The sequence below is a fragment of the Leptinotarsa decemlineata genome, unplaced genomic scaffold (genome assembly GCF_025532065.1).
Source record: "Leptinotarsa decemlineata unplaced genomic scaffold, Ldec_3_MD MMD2_tig00001393_RagTag_RagTag, whole genome shotgun sequence".
In the NCBI taxonomy this organism is placed as follows: domain Eukaryota; kingdom Metazoa; phylum Arthropoda; class Insecta; order Coleoptera; family Chrysomelidae; genus Leptinotarsa; species Leptinotarsa decemlineata.
In genome coordinates this window covers 5,013,831-5,033,382 of record NW_027412562.1, presented here as the reverse complement: position 1 = coordinate 5,033,382, position 19,552 = coordinate 5,013,831, and the positions used below count along the sequence as shown (strand labels likewise).

General features: G+C 35.8%; 1 protein-coding gene across 1 annotated transcript; it reads right to left on the bottom strand.

Moving 5' to 3' along the window:
• Nucleotides 1-9,299: 9,299 nt before the first annotated feature.
• On the bottom strand, nt 9,300-10,768 carry yellow-g. Its single transcript, XM_023165248.2, has 2 exons — nt 10,642-10,768; nt 9,300-10,525 (listed from the first exon to the last, which is right to left on the bottom strand). Exon 2 carries the CDS (start codon nt 10,517-10,519, stop codon nt 9,383-9,385), a length of 1,137 nt encoding a protein of 378 aa, XP_023021016.1. The 5' UTR covers nt 10,520-10,525; nt 10,642-10,768; the 3' UTR covers nt 9,300-9,382.
• Nucleotides 10,769-19,552: the final 8,784 nt, after the last annotated feature.

The following is a 19,552-nucleotide window of genomic DNA, read 5'->3' as shown; positions in this document are numbered from 1 at the left end:
AAAGATAATTCTAGAGCTACATCTTTTTCGATTCAAAAAATGAGTAGTCTGGTTCAAAGGGGAAATACAGCTTTATATTTAGGTACATTTATTTATTTCAAAACACTAAGTAAATATATCAGCATCCGCCTATGATGGTACAGCCAATCCTATCCAATCTTCATCTCCAGTTGATAGTTATTCATTAAAATGCTCTATCTCCAATGCCGCTATCCAAGCCTCATGTTTTGTGCAATGAAATCCTGCGATGCACGGTTACCCGAACAACATCAGTAAGTGTGAATATCTACAGACAGTGCGAGGCCCGGAGATGTGCAGTGTGGTGGAAGACTCGTAGCCAAACAGTCATGCGTGACAGAAGAGCAGAAGGTAATTCTAAATGAGGCTGAAATTGGTCCTCTGGCTGAACCCGCACAGTCCCCAAAAGAACTGATTTCAACGGAAGTGGAATAACCAACCCCATCTCTGTCGCACGCAGACGTGTCGAGGACAAGTCTATATAAATCTGTTGATGCCGATGTGTCGTCTAAATCCGTCAGCAGTTTCGACAAAGTCGCTTCTGGCCAGGCCGCCGAAAATAAGTACAAAAATAATCTCCGCATGTGCCTCTTCAAGAACTCAAAAAGTTTCGACCAGTTTGTGATTCCTGACTGTTACAACATGGACGAGTTTCTATCTACATACACGATTGACAGTAGGGCAGTAAGTTTACAGCCAAAGAGTCTGCTTAATCAAGGCAATAACTGCTACTTCAACTCGATTTTGCAAGCCCTTATCGCATGCTCACATTTTCCACCACTTTATAACTTGCTGAACAGCCTGGGGAAAACATCTCTTCGAACGAGAGGTAGTTTGGTGAGGCAGTTTGACAACTCACGTTGCAACATTAAGACGAAAGACAGGAGAGAGGATACAAATTCCAAGAACAACCAAGCAGTTATTATCAACAGGGGCACCTCATTCGGTCCGACATGGGTTTATAAAATATTGCACAGCATGGGGACAAACTGGATAGAGGTTTTCTTTTGAACGGTCTCAATGATTATAAGTTGGAGTTAATAGATTTGGATGGAAAACCTCCTGTTGACTTTGCTACGGGCAATTATTCAAAAGATGAGTGGAAGATTATATGACTAAAATAATTGATATGTATACAGAAGGGCCAACTTTGCTAGTACACCGATAAGCGACGTCTTTGAGGAGCAACTGAAGTTGGGCATACATCGTGCCGATTTTATTGAGAATATCTAGCCCTTCCTCACACCTCCTCCTTAACTTGAAATCTTTGAGAAAGTTAGGACTATTAGATTAGAATAATATGGGGCTTCTGTGCTGAACAGTCACTACACTGCGACCTTTGCAGGTCTATTGTGTGTGCCCTCATGTATGCTAGAGTTCCTTGTCTAGGCCCGTCCTTGTAACTAGACTCCATAGGCCAGACCTCAAGTTCCCCATATATTGAGAGGGTTGTGGTTTTTCCTCCCCTAATGTTGCAAATCTTATCCGTGACAGACCTTCGCAATAGCATAGTATGTGTACGGAGGTTTCCTCATCCTTTTGGCAAAACTTGCATAGGGCTGTGTCTGCCAGTCCGATGTTGTTCATGTGTTTGTTGAGTCTACAGTGTCCCGTCAATAGCTCGACCAGAACTCTAGTTGATCGCCTATTCAGACTTAGTAGGTACTCCGTGAATTTTGGCGATGACTCTTTAATGAACTCTTTGGCCTGTCTCATACCCGGCGCCTTATTCCACCATTTTTAAGATTGTTTTTCCTTCCAGTGGCTGTTACAAGTTTTTCGCAGCGCTTTTGCTGTACCACAAAAGGGTTCTGGGCCAATGGGAGAGCATCGTGCTCCTTCTCGTGCTAGTGAATCAGCCTCTTCGTTGCCCTTGTATCCTGTGTGGCCTGGTACCCAGGCTAATGACAGTCTGTTTTGACTACCTAGTTCTTGTAGCTTTTCTAGGCAGTTTCAGACCAGTTTGGAATTGACCTACATGGAGCTAATTGCTTTTATAGCTGCTTGGCTATCAGGGAATATTGCAATAGTATATTCCTCAAACTCTTGCCTTAGTAACTCTTCTGTGCAGTAACGTATTGCTGCCGTTTCTGCCTGGAATATAGTCACCTTTTTACCTAAGCTTAGTGAGACTTTTGTCTTTGGTTTAGTTATATAGATTCCTGCTCCTACACCTTCTTCAGTTTTTGAGCCATCTGTGTAACAGGCAATCTTTGCATTTATTGGAGGTCCTCCTTTCCATGCTTCTCCGCCTGTTACAATTATTTTGAAGTTTTTTCCGAAGCTATACTGGGGAAGCATCTCATCCGATGTGTTAGGGAAGACTGTTAGGGAAGCGCTTGAGGTATTCGTCTCCAAAACAGATCAGAAGGTATGATATCGTCGAAAACTAATGGCCAGGTCGAAGCGTGAAAGCAAGTAATACTCTGCTAAACTCCCGTTATCCTCATATTGCATCTGAAGTTTTTCAACTACAACCACGACGGTTGTACGAAGATTATCAAGGCTTTGGTGTCTGAATTCAACTTGAAAATTGATTCAATACTGGTTTCGTCGAAAACAAGCTATTCTCCGTAGTGCCTCCCTCGTCGGCAACAACTGTTGGTTGAGGTACGACGACTCGCTTCAGTTATTGTGGAAAGAACCCCTTGAATTTTGTAATAATGGTAAAATATGTGTTTTCGTTGAACAGCTATCGCCCTCTACATACGACAACTCTCAGAAGTTAAAATTCGTGCGAGCTAAGGATTATCAAGGCCTCACTATTCAATGTACGATTCCTAGCACCGCTAGCCATAATGGCATGTTTTTCTAATTCTTCTTTTCTATAGATATGAATTATTAATGTTTCACATGATATAACTTCCATTGTCTTTGTTGATAAGAGATCTATAGATATGATAGAAAAACATGTTTTGAATATTTTCTTCATTTGTTACTGAGCTGAAAGTGGAAAGCTGAAATCCAGTTTGTCTTAAAATGTTCATATATGGTTTGGATTCTCACTTACTGAATTGTGCATTGCCATGAGCAACATAACGAATACCTGACGGACTTTACAATGATATTCAATTAACAAAATCGATCGCTTTCTCGAATAATAGCATGACTAGATATTTCAAGATACATTGAACAAAGTAGGAATTTGGGGAAAAAATTAAATTATTCAGGTTAATACTAATAAATTTATAAGGAAAATTGGATCATCGATAATCAAATGTGCGCCCTTCTAGACTAAACATCCAAGAATCGAAAACGACGTTACCAGTAAAAAATTATATAAGTAGGTTTCGTATCGTATCTATATATTTTTTAGGATGCTGAATCCGAATTTCATGTTTGTGGTCTCGCCAGATGTCGACATTGAAAATCACAAAACAACTGAAACTTTTGTAAATTTTTTGTTTTCGGACCATAATTGGAAAACTAAGTAGTTTTTGAAAAAAAAATTATTACCTAAATTGAAGGAGATAAAAGTTAACGCTAAAAGTCTTATCGCCGCGATGGTGCTCTAATGTTAATTTCATATGCTTGAAATCATATTTCATTTCATTTCCTAGCATAATTATTGGGTCATTATGAAAATTCTATCCGTTTTAATGTCATGTGTTTTTGTAGCTCCATATAATATTAAATCTGTAAATCTGTTTAAAAAATCTCTTTGAAATCTTTTTTTCCGTTAACCAGCTATTGCACCCCTACGAAGGACAACCCTCAGAAGTCGAAACTTGTGCGAGCTAAGGACTAACGAGGTCTTACCTTTTAACGTGTGATTCCTAACACGGCGGTCGATTTGTGTGAGTGAACAAAGCATTCACGTCGAACCGACTTGCTACCATCATATTCAACAAATTGAAATTATACAAAGGCGTTTTCCTAAATTAATATTCTCAAAAAATGGTAGGTATCCTTCTGATAGACTATTCATCGAAACTCGTATGTTAGACATATGACAGTTGTATATTTTATACTCTAGCAATAAATATCATACAAATAGACATACGGCATCGCTTCCTTCACATCAGTATCACACCCGCCAAAGAGATCAGTATACTACATCCCTAATGGTCAGGGTCGTTACACAAAGATCGTTTACTTACTTTGCGCCTAAACTCTACAACCGAGTTCCTGAAAATATTAAATCTATCTCAAATATCAGTCGCTTCAAAAAGAGTTGAAAGAGCATATTCTTCAAAGTCAGAGATTTGAACTTCTACGTCTATTTGAGAAGAAGGGAAAAAACCATACGTACATCTGCTATATTGTCCACTTACAATTCTGTAATACATATGGTTTATATATGTAGGTATGTATATATGTGTATACATGGGCACTATCGTTTTGTTAATATATATCACATCCATGTTCAACAACATCCATATCGATTTCAACATGTTTTTATATGTTATATGGATAATGAAATTAATGCATGAATATTTTATTTTAAAGTGTACCTTCAGATATTCTGAAGGTACTTGACATTCACAAAATATTGGCTGGTAAACTGAATAAGGGTAGAAATCAAAATCTGAATGTGCTCCAAATTTGCCATTTAATCATGCGTAAAACAAATTGTAATAAATCAATAATGATCGTAGGTAAAAGTACGCTTTCATATACCTAAGGATAGTCCAGGTAAAAATATCAGTAAAAGTATTACTTATAAGATTCATGTCATAAAAAAATAATTATTAGGAATGGTATTAAAAATTACCTCACCAGAGTATACTTAGTTCAGGTTTACATTATGAATGGTTTAACTCAAAATTCAATAATTGTATCATGTTAATAAAACAGTGTAAGTAATATTTGCCTGTTAGTTTCTCGTCGAGCAGTAGCTGCAGTTTTCTTCGACCAGGAACGGGGCAGACTTGGAGCACGTACTTTTTTAATTTTCAAAATGGACTATTGTGTGGACGTAGTATATTAACTGAAAATCTATTCCGTAAGGCAATCAGGGATAGAAGTACTTGTTTTTCCTTCTTTAATGATTCCAAACAAGTTCTGTAGAAACTCTTCAGCAGAAAAACTATTGTAAAAAGTCTCCAATACTAAAACCCTGAAAAACAATTTCCATAATGGAAATTCATTCAAAAGTTCGATTCACTAAAAGGTGAATCTCATATGCAATTGAAAGATTCGAAATGAATTTTCAAACCTTCTTAAAAGAAGGATTCCGTTAACCAAAAAAATCACGAATAACTTATTCAAGGAAATGGCGTCGCTCGTTCTGGAAAAGTGGTTGTGACCCAGAAGAATCCTCAGGAAGTGCAACCTTTTATGGAACTCTCAAAATCTATACATGAAACGATATCGTTCAAATTCTTGAAAATGGACCACACGGCTCACCACTAAACAAATCCCCTCTCGAGATTCTCGTTCATCACTCCCTTTTCCAAAAAATGGCACCACTCCTTGCCGTTCTCATGATCAAGGATCACCTACAGCGCAAGTCTATTCTGAGGAATTCACCCAAATAATTTTGGCAACACTTCATTCCTGATTTTCGGTTTAACGGAAATAGAAAATCGACCTCGAAGGGATCCGAATGAATCGATCCTATTGGAAAGAAAAACTTATCAATCTGTATCAGAAACTAATTACCTATCATATGTGTAATGAGAAGTGAAAATCTTAGTGAGGCAAAAGGTGTAAATTGGAATTCCTACTCCTCAGAAACTTTCTTTAAAATCAATTAGGATTATTTTCGGTGAAATAAAAATTAAATGAAAAATACAGTATGTTTTTATAAACGCTACACGGCCACCAGAGCAAAACGATATTTGTCGTGGAGTTTTCATCTCCTGGCGAGACGAATATAGCCCGAAAAGAGGAAAAAAAATTAATAAATTATCGAATCTTTCTCTTCGCAGACTCTATCCAGATCACTCTGTCAAGATGGTTGTTTTGATTATTGGAGTCCTTAGTGAAATGATATCCTCTCTACTTTCGAATCTTAAAATCATACCGGCCTGCCGCACTAAGGCAGAAATCTGAATCGGAGAGATGCAGAAGTTTCACTGCGCTTGCTCAGGTTACATGATTCTCGGACCCAATGATCACTTACCTATAAAGTGGCCATTAGTCATCAACATATACAATGAATATAAATAAATATAAAAACAGAAGTAATTCAATAATAAATGAACAATAAGTACTCACAAAAAGTGAAACCTAGAAAGTGGGGGGTAAACAAACATATTTACAATGTGTTGGTTACAAATAGTTATACCCAAATAATTCGATTTTTCTAGAACACAACAATTCTCGTGAAATGTTGCATGGGAAGATAAATTTTAAACAAAATTGTGTTTTTTATTTAATACGGCCAAACTCAAGCAAAAATATTACATAATGAAACATAATTTGCTACAAAAATTATGTTGTGTACTATATTATACATTGTATAATTTAAAGAAATATTTCAAAATAGAAGATTATTACGTTATAATGGTCAACTGAGGTTTGTTTCAAATGACGGTTTCGTTTCAAATCAATCGAAAAATCGATTCAGCGTATTGAGTACTGTGAAATATGAAATTTCTACATTTGAGAGATCACTTCGGTTAATTGGTTTGCCATATTTTGACTGTTTCCTAAAAGCCATTGCTCGATTCTTTCATAAACATTCTTTGAGTTGATTATTCTCAATTCAACAACAGATAAAACAAAATTATCAATATATATCAAAAATGAAAAATTCGTGGATACAACACTCCAAACAGGGGGCAAACCGCGGACACGTGTTTCTGGTTATTTGTGTTGTTTCCTGCTTGCGGCAAACAAGTGTTGCCCATCTTCACACTTGGCTGCACCGCGCTGATGAGGCCAATAGCCAGAAACACGTGTCCGCGGTTTGCCCCCCTGTTTAGAGTGTTGTATCCACGAATTTTTCATTTTTGATTTATATCTATTTATGATACTTATCTATTTATTGATTTTCATGGAATTATTTTCCAGCAGCTTGACTGCATTAACCTTTCTAGATTTTATATATATATATATATATATATATATATATATATATATATATATATATATATATATATATATATATATATATATATATATATATATATATATATATATATATTTGGCATTTTTTCAACGCACTCTGGACAGTCAGATATTTTATGAGATTCGAAAGTAATATGTGCATTTGAAGGAAAGTTGTATCTACTTCAATTTGTTATGGGATGGGTTTCTTCAAATTGGCATCGATATATCACCGTACGAAGCCGTCATTTATATTCTATGGCATCAACACATAAGTCAATCCTCGAATATTAAAGATAAACGAGGCTCCCCAAGACGGTCAGTTGCAAAGCCTTGCTTCGAAATCGACCACCGGCGACATTCGTCCTCTCATCGCCCTTGTATACTTTTTGAGTTATGGTTGAAAAAATGAAAATGGTGCTTACATTTCAGGAGTTATTATCATTTTTATATAAAGCCGACGTCTAGCTTCACATTGAAATCCTGAATCAGCATCCCTGAAAACAAAGATTCGATGAGAAACATACTTTTAATTTTTTTTCTCGGCAAAATTCTTGGACGATTGAATTATTCTTTGAACTGCTATACACTTCGTTGTAGTATTATAGGTAGTTTCAACAAATTGATGAATTGATATCTCACATATAATCAGTAACAAATGTTTCTGTTGACCTCAATAGTTTTGGTATATACATATCATTATCACATTTTGAACTAATAACAATATTTCACAACTGTTTTTCATTACTTTCATATTCCAAAGTAATCTTCAATTCGTATATGTTTTCCCTTCTCAGTAAAATAATTGCTTGAACTTTTTAAAATTTCAGATTGTTATTATCATCTTCTATTAGTATTGAGTGTCTGGCTAGCAGTGGTGCCATAAATACCACACCGTCAGCGGCCATGGAAATCCTTCTAGATCTACCTACTTTCCCATTCTTCTGGAGAGAGAGGCTAGATGAACTGCATACAGACTTGTGCACATTGCCAATTGCACAAATCAATTTAATGCAGAGTGCAACAGACTGCTGGTTGACACTGGAAATCACAGCATTCTGGAAATAACGTCTAACTTTATGCCTCCAACTGTCAACTACGAACTGCCTCATAAAGTACTGTTCCCGTGTAAAGAGGACTGGAACCTCCGGGAAGAGAAAATATTAAGAGCAGATAGTTGTTGGTTCACAGATGGATCAAAAACACCTTCCAATTCTGGAGCAGGTGTCTTTAGTCGCAGATCCAGGACAGAGATATCTACCTGCCTAGGAACTTATGCGACTGTATTTCAAGCGGAAATTTACGCTATTGATTTATGTGCAGAGTAGAGAGATTGGAAAAATGTAATCTCATACACAAGTCAATAAAATATTCGCGGACAGTCAGCGGCGTTTGAAGCTCTTGGCTCCTACCAAGCAATGTCTTAATTGGTAGCAAATTGCCAAAAACGACTCTCCTCGATAGGAAGACTTAACAAATTGTGTCTGGTCTGGATTCCTGTCCATACTGGCCTGGAAGGCAATGAAGCTGCAGACTCCATTGCAAAGGAGGGTGCTGCAAGCAGCTTCATCGGACCAGAACCTGTCATTGCATTGCTTTGGGCTTTGCCAAACAAACATTGAAAACCTGGATGGCAAGAAGATTTATTGACTTCTGACAGAATCTTCCAGGATTGGCTCACTCTAAGGCATTTATTCATTCGAAACTTGATACCAAACAGTTGTTGGACTGCAGTATGGATGAACTATGATGTCTAACAGACCTTCTTACAGGTCACTGTCATTTGAATCATTATATGCAGAGACTCGGACTGTCGGAAGACAGTGTGTGTCGCCTCTGTTTGGAAAATGATAAAACAGCAGAGCATATACTTTGTGCCTGCCCCGCTGGGGACCGAATCAGGTTTTTAGAGTTCGACAGAGCCGTACTCTTAGCATCTGACCTGAAAGACCACTCACTAATCAGCTTCGTTGAGAAGCTGGGTTTATTTGGTCGAATGTGAATAGGTGTGAGCCACAGTGAACCCTTGCGGGTTGCGGTGGAGTGTCGAATAGACCCAACCACTTTAGACCTAACCTTACCTAGTGTTGAGAGATATCAGGTAGTTTCATTCTCAATATTTTCTTATGAATGTTTTTCTTCAGAAATTATAATATTCCAGATCTATAAAATCATTTATTTCCGAAAATTTAAAACTTCTACACCTAAGTTTTTCACATCATGCCAACCAGAGTTGATTAAAGATATCGTGATGTATATTGTTTTAAAAATAGAAAACGAAAAACTCTTGCCTAGTCTATTTTATTATACATAATCGTGCGTAACTACACAAAATCACAGATCAAGTTATCTTCAACAAATCAAGCATTTAATCGCTGGTTTTGATGAGAGGATGGACAGCCATTGAGGGGCCAACGCTTCCAGAAGTGCCAAGAACATAATCTTGGAAGTTAGACTCCACAGCCCACATAAGCTTCTTGTATCCAGGAACCACTTCAGTAGCCAATCTGCAATCGTCACCCTTCTGGACCAAGAGGAAGTTCTCTTGCTTGAAGGCTGTCTCGCTGTTCCAGATAAAAATATCAGATTCACCTTTGAACCTGAAGAAGAGAGCTGCACCATTGTCGTTACCGAGAAGAACGATTTTCCCGCAGGTAGGTTTGGGTCCCACATCGATGACGGCACCGTTGGCTTGACCTTTCTGCAAAAACTCAGTCTTGATGGAGAACAGTCTTGGAGAGGAGAGGTAGGTGAAGTAGAGGACATTGCCGCAAGGTTTTCTGGCAAGCTGGATGTAGAGGACATCTTTCATGTCATCAGCACAGGCTACGGCTGGTCCAGGAAGAACAATACGGAATCCTGTTCCGAGTTGCAGGTCCAAGACAATGATGGCTCCGGAGCCTCCATCTGAAATATAAGCGAATGGGCGCCCGTCTTTAGCGTAGTCAGCAATGATGTATTGGAGACGGCTTTCTGGAGTGACGAAGTCGTCAAGTTTGATCACTTTGACAACCATGCCAGTTTTCAAGTTGATTCCGACAACTTTGGGGCTGCAGCGACGAACTGGTTGTTCCAAAGTGTTGACCAAACCAATATCCAGAACCCACAAGTGGTCATTAGCGTCGATGGATAAATCCACGACATTCTGGAAGGCCTCGCAGTTTCCTTCTTCCTGTAGGGGCCAGCATGGGTAGGGAACAAGCATTGCCTTGTATCCCTTGGTCTTGAGGGAGAATGTGGCTAGAGTGAATGGTACCCCGTGCTTGTATCTGGGAAGGGCGATGTAGGCTTGGTCTTTATGGATCTGCATTCTGGTGGCGATTACGTTCTTGGGGACGTAACGGCCGGTGGTTTTGTAAATGTTCCTGGTACTTTCACATGGGAAGGCCAGTTCGGTACCTGTGAGTTTGAAGCTCAAGTCTGGGATGAAGTTCCTGCTGCAACAATTGCCATAAGCCCCGATTACGAGGAACGATGACACGAAAAGTACCGAGTAGAGACCCATGTTGACCTGTAATTGAAATTGTTTTCGTAAGAATTATTTAATGTTTTTTCTTTCAATGTGAAGATGATTCTCATCACATAAGTTTCATACAGAATTTTACCAAAAAATTGTTTGGACATTACCTGATTGACCCCTACACGGTAAAGGGGAAACAACTGAATACTCGAATTCGCATGAATTCAATTTTATATGCGATAGTTTTCTGTTGTTTGGATCTTGAAACATGTCGAAGAGACAATGTTATTTATTCATACTGACAACGTGACCTTGAAATTTCCAATATTTGTTGATTTCATATCGGAGTTCAGGTTAATGTATCTACCTCGAATGGAAGTCATTGTCCTCCATTTATTAGATTGAAGAAAATATTTTCTCATATTTCAATTTATGCAGTTTCATTTATGGGCTACTCCGGAATTTAATGCAAACCTGCACTGAAGATTTTTCTCATGGAATGTATTTGTTAACATTGATAATCACCCATATACAGTGCGGTGATGTGAAATATGTTCTTGGTAATTTCTGATATAACTAAAGGTTTCGGTGAATGTAAAATATCCGTAGTTGCGGAAAATAAATTGATTCTCAGATGGCGCTTTAATGGTGCATAAATATAATGTTGCATCACAACCAAAAATACAATAATTTTTCGCAAAGTTATGAGCCACAATTTAACGAATGAACAAATATCTTTCCTGACCTGACATCCTTTGACTTTTTTATTTGCTTACTTGAAATAGGGTCAATGTAATCGGGAATGCAAGAAAATATTTCTTATAAGCATAGTAAAAATCGAGTTTCAAAAAATTACTCTATTATTACACAAACATTTCAAAAATAGAATAATTTCTTATGGTTGATAGTCTTTCCCGAATCTGTCCGTTTTCGTTATGGAAAGGAGAGGAATCAGAAATTCAGTAAACTCAATGGCTTCCACAGAGAAAGTGAATCATAATAAAGATATGTTCATTAATTATATTGTATTTTTTGAAATTATCTGACAAGTCAATCTTGTTTAGAAGCCCACTATAAAATTTCAAACTTTTTTGTGTCACATCAGTATTTGGTTTATGGAAGAGTTCATTATGAATCTGAATGATTTGGGCATTACTATTCATAAGAATGATGATATTCAATAAGTTTTTTCGTTCTGAGAAGTTATGTGTTTCTCCATTCTCTTCCTTTGATCCATACTTGATTTTTTGAAAAGAAAAGTATTTTTTGTATAACCTTGAACGCAACTGATTCTATATATTTGTTTATTCATTTATTTATATTGTTCTGTATTGTTCTTGATATATCTGAACAATATTTTTCAATTGGAGAGAAACGGAAAGATCGTTAGCTTTGCGGATGATGCCGTCATAATATATAATGACAATAATTGGTATGAACTTAAATTGAAAATTGAAAATGACCTGACAGAAATAAAATTGTGGTTTGATCATCGCTTATTGTCAATCAATTTCAACAAAACAGTTTACTTACCCTTCAGTAACTTTGAAAATGCACTCCCCACCTTTGATATCATGATCCAAAAAAAATATGAAATAAATCAAGCCAAAAATATCAAATACCTTGGTATTGTATTAGATTGTCACTTTAAATGGGACCAACATGTGAGATTTTTGACTCAAAAGTTACCCTGTATCCTGTACAAATTCAAACAACTGACGCAATATCTCAATATCAAGCAGAAAATAATGATATATAAGAGTTTAGTAGAATCTCATTTGAATTATGGAATCATTGGTTGGGGGGGTCTTTCGAAAAGTTATTACAATATACTGGAAATCTCGCAAAAACGGTTCCTCAAAATTCTTCTCAATAAGAATAGAAGATATTCTAGTGACTTGCTGTTTTGTGAAGCTGGTGTTAATGATGTTAGACAATTATATTACATACAAGCAAATCTGAGACAATTTATATACAGATCTGAGTTGATAATGCAAAACCATAATTACTCAACTAGGCATAAATATAATTACAAATCACCCCTTATGTATAAGTCGATCGGGCAAAAAAGCTATCCATATCTTGGGCCTAAGTTGTTTAATACATTGCCAAATGATATTGAAAATGAGGTCTGCGCACACCGTTTCAAAAAAACTCTCAAACATTATGTACAAAATACAAGCAGAAACTATTTTCATGAAATTATAGAGAGTTAAATCAAATAGGCAATGGATTAAATGAATAGAATAAAAAAAAAAGTATAATAAAAGTAATGACATTTTTACCATTGAATTCTTCAGAGTAGATATTTTAGTATGTTTTTGCTTTTAGATTTTAATTTTAGATCATTTTATTAGATGAACTTATACACTCTGTGTATGTATATTTCGTTTCAATTAGTAATGTCTTATGTGTTTCTTTTAAAACTTACAAACAAGTACTTGTACTTCGTAAGCTGTAAATGTATTCACCGTTAGTTTTAGAAATTTGTTTTCAAATTACAATTTTGGACTATTATCCTTGTACTATTATCCTTGTGTGTGAATAAAATATTATTATAAATACACGGGCAGACTCAATTCAAACATAAATATGCTTTGAAGAGACTAAAAAACACGCTTTCATAGCATATGAAACTGAAAAATTAAAAATAAATATAATTTGAAAAACTAAAAAACACGCTTTGATAAAACATCGAACTAAAAAGTTGAATTTTTTTTTAATAAGCTTAAAACAGAAACGAACGAAAAATGCTAGTATTCTTGTGAAAAAATCGACGGGCGCTTGATATACAAAAAATATGGCACAAAGCGCCCACGCTTTTTTCACAATAATAAAAGTATTTTTTGTTCGGTATTGTTTCAAGCTCATTTAAAAAAAATATTTTCAACATTTTGGTTCGATGTTCTTTAAATGCGTGTTTTTTAAACTATATTTTTAATTTTTTAGTTTCGTATGCTATAAAAGCGTGTTTTTCAATTTTTTCAAACTATTTTTATTTTATCTAAACTTTGGGAGCAATCATCCGTATATTGTTTAGAAAAATGACCATTTATATTTTCCGATTTCGGAAAGGGAGCCTGAAAATCAACTACCAAGCCCAAGGCAGCAGGCACGCAAAGAAGAGTTACAAAGAAGGCTGCAGGCGCTTGTTAATAAAAAAAATACTTTTTTCAAATGAAGAAATACATGTAAAGTGAGTTCGAAATATATCAAGGAGGTTACGTACAGCGCCATCTGCCCGCGAATAGATCAAGTTATAATGTGGAAATATCAAGGAGGTTACGTAAAGCGCCATCTGCCCGCAAATAGATCAAGCAATAATGTGAATATATCAAGCAGGAGAAGCGAAGAATATGACATTTGAATGGGTTCAAACACATACCATTTTGCGTACATCAGTAATATAGGCAATCATATCACTTTGTAGAATCAATGTATCGGGCTCACTTTTGATTATTTTGAAACATTTCAAATGGACAGTAAATAGCAAACTTTCACTTCCATAGAAGCTGCTAATAAAATCGTTGATGAAAAATTGAACGACGGTGGTTCCAAATGTGATCCTTGAGGAGCACCTGATGTTACTGCGATGGTATGAAAATAGTAATGAATAACCCTGACAATTTGCATTTTTCCCGTAAGATAGCTCTTGAGCCAATGCAAAATTAACCCATCAACGCCGTCTAAACAAAGTTCATGAGTCAAAAGGTCATGATTATCATTGTCGAAAGCTTTGGAAAAATCAGTGTATACAGAGTCAACTTGTGAATCTCATTCTAGAGCATGCGATAATAAATCAACGTATGTAATCAGACCCAGTTCCGCTGATTGTTCAGATGTGAACCCGAATTGTTGGATTCCTGTAATTGGGAAGCAGTCGATTCATTTGTGTATTTGTTATCTTCATTAATATAAGGCTAGCTACTGGAAATGGATAAATAGAAGTACTATCCTAGTGATTCACAATTTGATTTCAATTCAAGTTCCACTGGCAGAGAGGTGTTTCAGCCTGTAGGACATCATCAGTAGGGGAGATCCTTGTTGCTTGTGACACTTTTCTTCGAACCTTCATAATTTGAGCAAGAACTGACTTGAAGCATTGATTTTTTTAATACCGTATAATAATATGATCATCGAAATATTCTAATGCTAGGAAAATACACACGATGATTTGTTTGTGAGGTACAAATTAAGGCTTGTACTTTGGGACACCGATATTTGTACCTTGGAACAAATATCTTCAGGATTTTTATTGAAATTTCAAAAACATAATACATTGTATTAAGCTGTAAAAATATGACCCATATATGCCTATTTGTCAGATAAAAAGTGACAACTGAAAAATCAACTCTCAGAGAGCATAAGTAATAGAAAGCCTAGTTTTTTAATAGCATTATTTATAATTACTTTCTCTTAAAAATTAGTAAGAATAAAGATTTCACATATACCTAATTTAGTTTAAGAACTTAACAGTTATGCTTTGGAACTTTGGTTATTACCACTAATTAACAATTAATTTACGAACTAAGGCAGATCGAGACAAGGCGATAAAATATATCCTATTTTTGGACTTTGAACCACATTTTTGACAATAATTATCAAATTAGGTGCGACAGAAGCGACAAATAACACATTGAATCCAGTCTTCTTTACGTAAGGTAACAAAATAATTTTCTCCACATCCGACACAAATATTTTCCTCTTGATCATCACATGGATCGTCGTCACTTTTTAAAATAACATTAGTGTACTCCTCTGAACTGGAATTATAAATTTTTTTCTTGAAAACTCTCTTTTTTACAGTCTTCATATTTTTCGTAATGCATTTTTCCTTTTCTTTGCAGCCAACTGCTCCAATTCCAGTTTTACAGGAGTATCGGTTAAGGAGTATCGGTTTTTTCTAGGTGGAGCCTTTGGAAAAGGGTGAATAACTTCTCGTGACTTAATATTAACGCCCGTTTCTGTGTTTGTTATAATAGGTGCTGCTGGCGATTCTGTCTTGGACTGCCTATCAGTTACAAATGAGCTTAAAAACTCATCTTCGCCAAAAATATTATCATTAAATGACCATAATCCAGTAACTTTAAACCCATTTTGAATATTTGATGGCGTGAAAGCTAATAGGTAAGCATTTCCAAAACATTCATCAATAGTATATATTGTCAGTGGCGTTCCTGGATGCTGCATAAGCCACTCGTTACAAGCTTTGTTATAATATTTCTTAAGTGGACCAAAGACACTTCGATCTGAACGTTGTAACTTGTCGCTTGTGTGGGGAGGGAATGTGAACATTACTATACAATTTTCTTTAGCCAACTCTATTATTTTTATTGATAGGTGACTCTTGTGATCATCCATGATAAGCAGCACTTTATTGTCTTTACTACGTCTCACATATTTTATAAAATGCTTTAAAAAGTCTTCAAATTTCTGGGAGTTGGACCACCCACTCACATTAGCAAGTCCCAGCGTCTCCGGAGAAGCACCATTAGTCATGTGGCTCTTAAAGTGAACTCGCGGGAATATCATGCATGGGGGTGCCGAATTGCCACGGGCATTAACGCAAGCAATAATTGTGACATTATTACCTCTTTCTGCTGATGTCACAGTTCCCACTTGTTTTGATCCTTTTGGACATCAGCCTTGTTAAGGGCTGTGGCACGGCCAAGACTGGTAGCTTCGGGTTTTCCCAGGCTCAAATTTTAATGACGTTTAATAAAATATTCATAGAAAGTCTTGTCAGCTTGCTCATTTATATCCCAAGCACTTGGATACGTTTTCTTCAAAGCTACTGCATACTGATATGCTAGTTTCAAGAATTGCTCTTTAGGTATGCCATAATCAAATTTGGATGCTGTTAAACAATACTCGATCAATTGCTCTTCCTCTTCATCAGTGAAGACTCTCTTCACAGCCCTATTGGGTTTATAGATGACAATTGTTTTCTTTTTCAGCTAACGACCTATTGAAGATTTTGAAACCTTAAACTCTTCGGCAGCTTTTCGGATAGAACATCTTTTTCAATCATTTTTTTAACGGCATTTTCTGCAATTGGTTGGGGTCTAGTAACGTTATTTTTACTCCGAGGCATCTAAAATAACAGTAAAAGGAATAATTATAACTTAACTAGAGTAGGATATAGAAAATAACAAATGCTTGTACCTAGGAACAGTCCCAAGATAAAAAAATATCACTGTCCCAAGGTATGAATTTCGTTTGTTTTGCAAATAAATGTGGTTAAGTTTTTTCAGCCGGAAATCCAGTATTGAACTGCTAAATAAGTTATTACAAATGTAGTTATCACCTAATTATACTCATATCAGATTACTTACTTAAAAATTTTTCAGGAAACACAACAATTATTACGCATATGAAAAAAACGCACATGAAAAATTTGACAACGCACCGCAATGACGTGATGAGTCAAAATGGCCGACTTTGTGCAGTACAATCGAATGGTTGTTTGAAATGACCGCTAGATGTCGCTTGAGGCAATTCTCGGGCTAAATTTTGTAATGATTATGAAGTTGTCCCGAGGTACATGGAGTCCCAAGGTACAAGGATCTCCCCTACCTGGTAGATGGTCCTCGATGCCGAACAGGCTGAATGATAATCCAGGTTCATTTCTAATATAAGTTACTAGCAGTTAGGTTTTCATAATTTATCTGAGAAATATAAATTCGTATTTTTTTTCTGATTGATTCGGCTGTTACTTGATGAAGATCCATAGTGATTTCAAAAACTACACCTCACGATTTGTGGAGATCGAATCGTGAAGTGTAGTTTTTGAAAATATATTCGTATCGTTTGAGTAGGGGTACATTTCAAATATTGGAAGTGCTTTGTCGAAATCAGAAGTATGCATGATCAAATGTAATTGGGATAAAATGGATCCTTGGGGTGCACACTGTGAGATTTGAATATAATCAAAAGTTAAACCGTTCATATGAGAAAATAAATATTTCGAAATTAAATATCGAAACATTCATCTTTTCCATAGTACCTACATCGGGTTCTAGTAATTCCTGCCGGAAAACAAATACTTTCCTGGTTAATACCGACCTGTGTATTGAATTATATCCGACAGACATGCGTGCATGATACGTCACAGAATCAGTCTCGCAGAAGCTTTTCGTTCAACCAGTAACAAGAACATGCTAAATTTAGTCCAGTAGATCACCTACAGACCGGTTTCAGTTTCATCATTGCAGGGTTAGACATGACCCAAACAAGCGGTGTGCCTAGGACTCGATTAATTTCAACACGGATCGACTACATGTATGAAACCTTCGTCTAAGAGAAAAATTATCAACTGGTAACAGCTCCATCGCGTGAACAAAGCCACAAGCGGAAAGGAAATATCCCATGTATCAACTCTGACAGAAATCAAAATACGTTTGAATACTGTATCAGGGAGAGATACATACAGTGTCATACAGTGGTGCATAGCCATATGGTATGCACCATATGGGAAACTTATTTTTCGAAAAAATGTTATTCTTGATAAAAGTTTGTACATCGCCTAAAACTGAACATGCACCAACAAAATACAGTAAAACACACCTAATATCTCGGGAAATGTTATTCAAAAAAGTTGTTCAGCATTAAAAAATACATCTAGATTTGAAGTCATGGCCATCCAAGCGATGTTTTATTTTTTTACCCATTTTTTAAATGGGGACTACGAAAAAAAATTCGCCAAAAAGATAAATATTACGAATTACAGAACCACGTGTTACCCACGGTGAATTTTTTTGAAGAGTAAAATAATTTTCGAAGTTTTTGGTGCAGAACTACTCAAAATTATACTGTATTGATATTCAATAATATGAATACACAAAACATCAAATTAAAATAGGTAATTCGGAACAAACTCATTGATTTTCTAGAGAATTTCTTGTCCAAAATAATTCTCCAAAATAATCCCCAGAAAATCAATGAGTTTTTTCCAAAACACCTATTTCAAATTGATGTTTTGTGACTAACTATTATTGAATATTAAATTCGTGTTACAATACTGTATAATTTTGAGTAACTTTCGGAGTTAACAAAATATAAAAATAACTTTGCACCAAAAAGTTCGAAAATTATTTTAGTCGTCAAAAAAATTGACCGTGGTTAACACCATAGTTCTGTAATTCGTAATATTACAGGTAATGGAAATAAACCATCTTATAAAGGATGATGTTTTACCAATTTTTTTTTCGTTGTCCCCATTTTAAAAAAATGGGTAAAAAAATAAAACTTTACTTGGATAGCCATGACTCCAAATCTGGATGTATTTTTCAATGTTGAACAACTTTTCTAAATACCATTTCCCGTGATTTTTCAAAATAAGAGTACTTTACCCTGTCTCAAAATCCAATATTTGAAGGCTCCAATATTTGAAGGCTCCAATATTTGAAGGTATATTACGTGTGTTTTACTGTATTTTGTTGGTGCATGTTTAGTTTCAGGAGATGCACAAACTTTTATAAAGAATAACTTTTTGTCGAAAAACCCTTAATAAATAAGTTTCCCATATGGTGCATACTTTAAGAATGGCACTGCATAAGAAAATGAAAATTTTGAAATAAAATCTCAAAACATTCACTCACACTGTAGGTTCTGGTAAATTCCTGTCGAAAAATAACTACTTCCCGACTAATACCACGCTGAACATTGAATTACATATAATTATATAACCGTTTAGTTGAACTCATTACGTTCTATTACTGAGAAATAATATGTGAATGTTTTCATAAGATCCCATCAACACCAATGTAGTGAAGTTTGGCACATGGAAGTTCACGATTCATACTGTCAATTGATACGAAAAAGTTAATTCATTGTTGTCAAAAGACCGAAAGATGTCATCCGCCATTCTCAGTATGGCGCTAGTGATGCTATGGTTTTACCTGAAGCCTGTCTGATTTTCAGGTAAGATATTTTTTCCATTGTTCACTCATATATTCATTCATACTCTGCCTTCTCTACAATTTTAGATAAAGTCGGTAGTATGTTTATAGGTCTCAAATCATTGTAGCATGTTGGCTTAGATATTTTGTTAAGAGGAAAACAAAATTACCCAACTAA